Below are 5,339 nucleotides of genomic sequence, written 5' to 3'. Positions count from 1 at the left end.
TCTTGCGGCAGCCTTTACACCCAGTGCAGGCGCTCTGCCGCGGTGAGTGCAGTGTTCCGTTCATGAAGTAGCCTGTGTTGCGCGCGCTACGGAAGTCCGCCATGCCGAGGCAAGTGCTGTTTACGCCGTGGGCGGTCGTAGCTGGGGTCGGACAGTTCAAAAACCTGTACACCAAACCGTACGAGGGACAGTCACCGACTGACCGACAGACGCGGCCTAACTAGTGGCGAGGTTGTTGCAGCCTGGCCCCGGGGGATCGCGGGGGTACCAGTCAAAATGTCTATCGACGCCATTGCTTACGTATCTCGAGGCATCTATGTAGCCCTATTAATGAGGTGTTCGTTTTGACGTGAGTCAGCGGGGGGTGCACCGCTTTTAGGATCTCCCCGGGCTCTCTTTCTCCTGCACAGTGTTTCCGCCCAAGGACGACGGGCAGCATCAGGGGACGTCGCCAAAACAACCGGGGGGGTGAGGGGGGAAATATGATACTTCGTGAGATGAGTGCTGAGCTCTCACCGTGATGCTGAACTCAGCGGTCTCGAAGTAGGGGTGCAGTCAGGGCTGGTCACCGGGGAAGCAAAAATGGAAAGGCACGGGGCACGACGTGCGATGATGGTCGTCCGCACGGAGCGAAATTGGTCGAGAGAGAAGAGGGAGAACAGACGTATTGTGGGGTTGCGTGGAGGGACTCGTGGTGCCCGAGGTGTGTGAGGAGCACACCGAATCCTGACTGCAGTTGGACGGTAAGCGATCCTCTCGCACATGTTCGTGGCGAACAGGAACACGCACAGAGGAACCGTTCAGCCCATCTCGGCCAGCACACACCAACTCGTTCGTGGCGAACAGTGCCGTCATGACTGCCCGTTGATTCTTGAACCCTCGGAAATAAAGGAGCTGTACAAATACACATCTGGTGGCTCGCAAGACGAGAAAAAAAGGCCGTATCGTTCGTAAACAAAATTCATCAGACGGAACAATACAATATCAACACCCGTACCCCCCCTCCCCCCCGCGGATTCTAACTTCACGTGGCCGGGTACTCGAATGGAAAAAACGAACAGTACAGTTGAAGCAATGTTCGGTTCTCTTGGAGACAAAGAAGCCCCCGGGTGTGTGCGGAGCTTGAGTGGCTTTAGGGCAGAGCTAGTTGGCTGCCCACGGCAGGCCACGCGTAGGCCGTCCGGGCTTCCCTCTTGAAAGAGAGTACAAAATGTCGCACACAAGGCTGCGGGGAGGCTCTCAGGCGCATGTGATGCGGTGAAAGAAAGGGCATTTTAATGTGGGCTGACAGACGCGACTTTGTTCTTCCTTAGCCGAAGATGACCGGCGCTTAACGATTGCCGTGCACTCTTTCCTTAGCTGCGTGAGCGGGGACCGGCCTTCCTGACCCCGCAGCCACTCGTACTGCGTTCAGGTAGATGTCCACGTCTTCTTTCTCAGCGGGCATGCCCTTGGCTGTGATTGGCCTGCCAACAGAACACCCCCTTCGAAGCTTTCCAACATTCTCTCCTCCGATCTCTTCGACGTTGCCAAAGCGTGCTAAGGAGTTTGGGTTGGCACATGAAGAGCCTGAACTGTAAAGCCGTAGCCTGCCCTTCCCAACGGACGCAATGCCAGCGCCGACACATTCCAAGATGGAATCAATCCCCGAGATCATCAAAACTTTCCTCACGCACTGCTGAGACTCTCTTTTTCGTTCTTTCCTTGTGGTCTTCTTCTAGATTTTGCTGGCTCGGGTTGGCAGTCCCTTTTCCGTTCTGCAGCATCATGGCTTCTCTACAGAACTGCGAGAAGCATCGCTCCATATCTGTGTCATCCATGGAGCACTTATTCGAGCCACCGAAATGTTCTGGAAGATTATCTATACCTATATGCCCAACAGCGTATTCCCGGAAATCCTTCATTGTCTTATGAACAAAAAACTCCATATCTTTAGGTGACAAAGCTTTGATTAGAGAAAGCAAAATCACTCCGGCCGCAGGGACATTCACCACGTGGACTTCGGCCACTCTTACGCCGATTAGCGGAATGGTTGATGTCATTGCCTGGATATAAGTCTTGGCAGTGGACAGACCCCCATGGTAAAGAGCACGTGGGACATTGACATTGGCTGCATCTGCTACAACAATCGTCTTCATTGAGGGCAGCGGTGATAGTCGGCCGTACCAGGAAAGATTCTTGAAGCGAAAAAAACTCCTTATGTCAGAGGCAGTCAAGCGCTTTCGAATCTCCGCTGCATCAAAGTCTGCAAACTGGTTGAAATTGGGAGAACAAGAGAAAGAACAAAATGAATATTCGCTCGCTGTCAAGCGGTATGGTAGGTGCCTCTTCTTTCAGCTACTTTCGATATGTAGGCACTGCAGATCACAAACTCTAGCATTTTCAACATCTACTTGGGCCCATCGCCCAAGGTGCGTAAAACAGCAGATCGCCCTGTACACTTGAGTGGAGTTGGGGACAACTAGCGGTGAGCGGCGTTTTCACGTGCGAAACCTATGGTGAGGGGAGCCCCACAGAGATAGTAGCGGGTGAGAAACAGTCATGCACACCTGTTAGCAACGAATAAGGGAAACGAGATAGCACCCCGCGAATAGATTACGTGTTTCGGCCTGTACACGCTGCTCTCCGCCGATTCCTACTCTCAATAGGAGAAGACCAAAAACGGTTTCCGAAGAGAAATATCCATGGGAGAGCCTGAATGCGAAGAACAAGCGTCTTCAGATCGACCGGGGTACAGACAAAAGGATCAGGTGTGGGTGAGGAGAGGCGGAAGGGCAATTACCTGCGTCGCTTTCTCCCAGCTCATGGCATGACGGCGTTGGAACACGGTACATGGAAGAAACCGAGTACATATGCGTAAGCATTCATGAAGTGTGCTCATCACTGTCGAGTGGTTTATATACTCATGAGCATGGAGGCTGCGGGGCGCAGTGCTGGAGGGATGGAGGCAAGGAAGGAGAAGAAAAAAACGCTAGTCCGAGTCTCTCCAACAAATCCGTCTCTCCTCTTCTGCTCAGACAAAAACTGTCTTTTCTTGAAGACAAGACGTGTATTTCAACGTGTGACAATGACAAGACATCTGCGGAACACGGTCACTAGGTGCCCTAGGCACGCGTCGAGCGATGGCTACATAGAGTCTTGAGCGGCTGATAGACGTAGCTACACTGCGTATATGCACACCTTTGTAACCATGACGTAGTAGCCTCTCTTATCGATACTGTAGTAAGAGAAGGGCATGAGAGCTGATGTCTTTTCAAAATTGGCGGGGACTTGTAGAGATTCTTCGGCGGATTGCCCGCTCAGAGATGGATGAGGGGGTGCCCTCCAATCTCTACATGTCCAACGATTCTTCTTGTTCTCCTGTGCTCCGGCTTCTTCCTCGACTCCGGGGGATGTCCTTTGGTATCCGTCCTCTGTAGAAAACACTTGAGCTGCTCGTCGCTTGCTGTGGTAGCTGTGCGCTTCCGTTGACACCCGGTACCCAACAGGATCTCGATCGTCCTGCCTGCCAGACTCCGACAAAACAGCTTCGGCATATAACTTTTCTGTACTTCGGCGCCCCGCCCCGCCACGCGTCACTCCTGAGGTCTGATCAGATGAAAGTACAGTCCGAATGTCGGCTTTTTCCTCACCAAAGGAAAAAGGTGCACTTAGTGTACCGTGCGTCTCCAAAGAGTAGGGAAAAGAGGAGGCCGGTGGCTTGTTTGCGCCCTGTAGAACACCTGTTGCTGCTGTGCGCTGATTAGACTTCTTTCCGGCATCAACAATCTCCCGCGGAGACAAAGGGGGAGTCGAAGGAGGCAGGACCTTGTTGTCGGCTTCTGGATGTTCTTTACTGTATTGAGATGCGGAAGGAGGAACGCCGCGCGAATCTGATTGTGCGCTAAAAAAGAGCAGTGTTTTTCCATAACGTAAAGAATCTGTCGTTTCCACCATATCGTCTGGTAAAGCAGACTCTCGTAGGCCTCGCTGACCAGCTCCGTAAGCTGTCTTCGCGTCTTCACTCAGCAGCCCCCCTCGCGTCTGGATGATAGTGGGGAAACAGGCGAAAAGGACAAGAAAAAAAGAGAAAGGACGAGCACCAACACGCCCGCTTCTCCGGACTGCTGTTGGCGGCGATACCGCATTAGTGAAAAGGTGAGGGGAAGGCGGCGACGGCAGCCCTGACGGTGCAGTTTGGTCAGAACCATACAGCGGTCTCCTAGTGTAGTAAGTATATCTTCGAGAGAATGCCATAGAAGAAATAGAGCTTGTAACAGTACGCACCCCTTGCGCAGAAGAGAAGGACGTGTTTCCAGGAAAAAGCTTTCTGTCCTTCTTTCGCCCCCTGAAGACGCACACGTGTTTTTTTTCTCCCTCCCTCAGAGAAGCGGGTAAGCACGAGATGACCCGACCGGGGCTTGGCAACACAAGATTAGACCGAGGAGTGCAGAAGAGGGAAGGCTCGCCTGTTTCTGTTCTTTTCGGGACTTTTCCGAGCCATGAGAAGAAGGCTAAAGACGGGAACAGGGCTTGGCCCGGGGTCGTCTCCACGTCGACAAAGTCAGAAGAAAGGAGGGACCTGAACATGCTGCGCAGACTCAAGAGAGAGATACCTTCCACACCCGGAGAGCTGAGGACGTGGGAAATGGCCCGGCTCTAGGACGAACGGAAGACCAAAGGGAAAGAAGAACCCTGGGACGAAAAGTTGCTGACGAGGGCCAAGAAGGAAAAAGGGAAAATTACAGCCACTGCGACGGCTGGGGGCGGAAAAAATACGGAGACACGGGACAGTCGGGAGACCGTAAGGGCGGAGACAGGATCATTTTCTTCTGGCCCCCGTTGGTGTTCCTGGTGTTAATCAGGCGAAGATGACCTTCAAAGAAACAGGCAACCTGTGCGCAGCAACCTGCCACATAGGCACAAACGAACGAGACAAAACCTATGGCCAGAGGCTGGGATGGAAAGGGTTTCTTCGCGTCATAAATGACGGACACAGTCGTAGCCTGCTACGCGGCGGGTGTGCCATGCTGGCACAGCGTACACGTCTTTGCGGCACTCACTCATCTGAGTGGGAGGGACACTCCACACGGTACAACCCGTTTTGCTCCCATTGCGGTCGGACGAATTCTGCAGAAGGCAAGTTCGGCTGCTGTGAAAAGGGAAGAACCGCTTTGCCACCGAAGTCCACCTGCGTAAATGTAGAGGAGACGGCTACCGAGTGTTGCCCACTCGCACAGGCTGTTTTGGCACCCAGGGCACGCCGCGTGCTAGTATGGAGCCTGCTGCCTACGCCCTTCATCGTAAGTTGTTCAAAGAGGTCCAAATAACCGCCCACCGCAGAAGAGTAGTCAGGCCAT

At 53.3% G+C, this 5,339-nt stretch overlaps 1 protein-coding gene across 1 annotated transcript; it reads right to left on the bottom strand.

Moving 5' to 3' along the window:
• Positions 1–801: 801 nt before the first annotated feature.
• Positions 802–4,957, bottom strand: CSUI_011182 (cral trio domain protein). Its single transcript, XM_068071283.1, has 2 exons — positions 3,181–4,957; positions 802–2,252 (listed from the first exon to the last, which is right to left on the bottom strand). Exons 1-2 carry the CDS (start codon positions 4,567–4,569, stop codon positions 1,641–1,643), a joined length of 2,001 nt encoding a protein of 666 aa, XP_067916741.1. The 5' UTR covers positions 4,570–4,957; the 3' UTR covers positions 802–1,640.
• Between the last annotated feature and the right edge of the window lie 382 nt (positions 4,958–5,339).

This window comes from Cystoisospora suis (genome assembly GCF_002600585.1).
Source record: "Cystoisospora suis strain Wien I chromosome Unknown contig_10021, whole genome shotgun sequence".
NCBI lineage: Eukaryota > Apicomplexa > Conoidasida > Eucoccidiorida > Sarcocystidae > Cystoisospora > Cystoisospora suis.
The sequence above is the reverse complement of the archived record's forward strand: the minus strand, read 5'-3'. Positions and strand labels throughout refer to the sequence as shown.

Excerpts from the sequence above, each read along its gene's own strand:
- CSUI_011182 (XM_068071283.1), bottom strand. The coding sequence starts at position 4,569 with ATGTTCAGGTCCCTCCTTTCTTCTGACTTTGTCGACGTGGAGACGACC. Across the intron at positions 2,253-3,180 it reads ACTACGTCATGGTTACAAAG|TTTGCAGACTTTGATGCAGC; the intron begins GTGTGCATATAC and ends AATTTCAACCAG.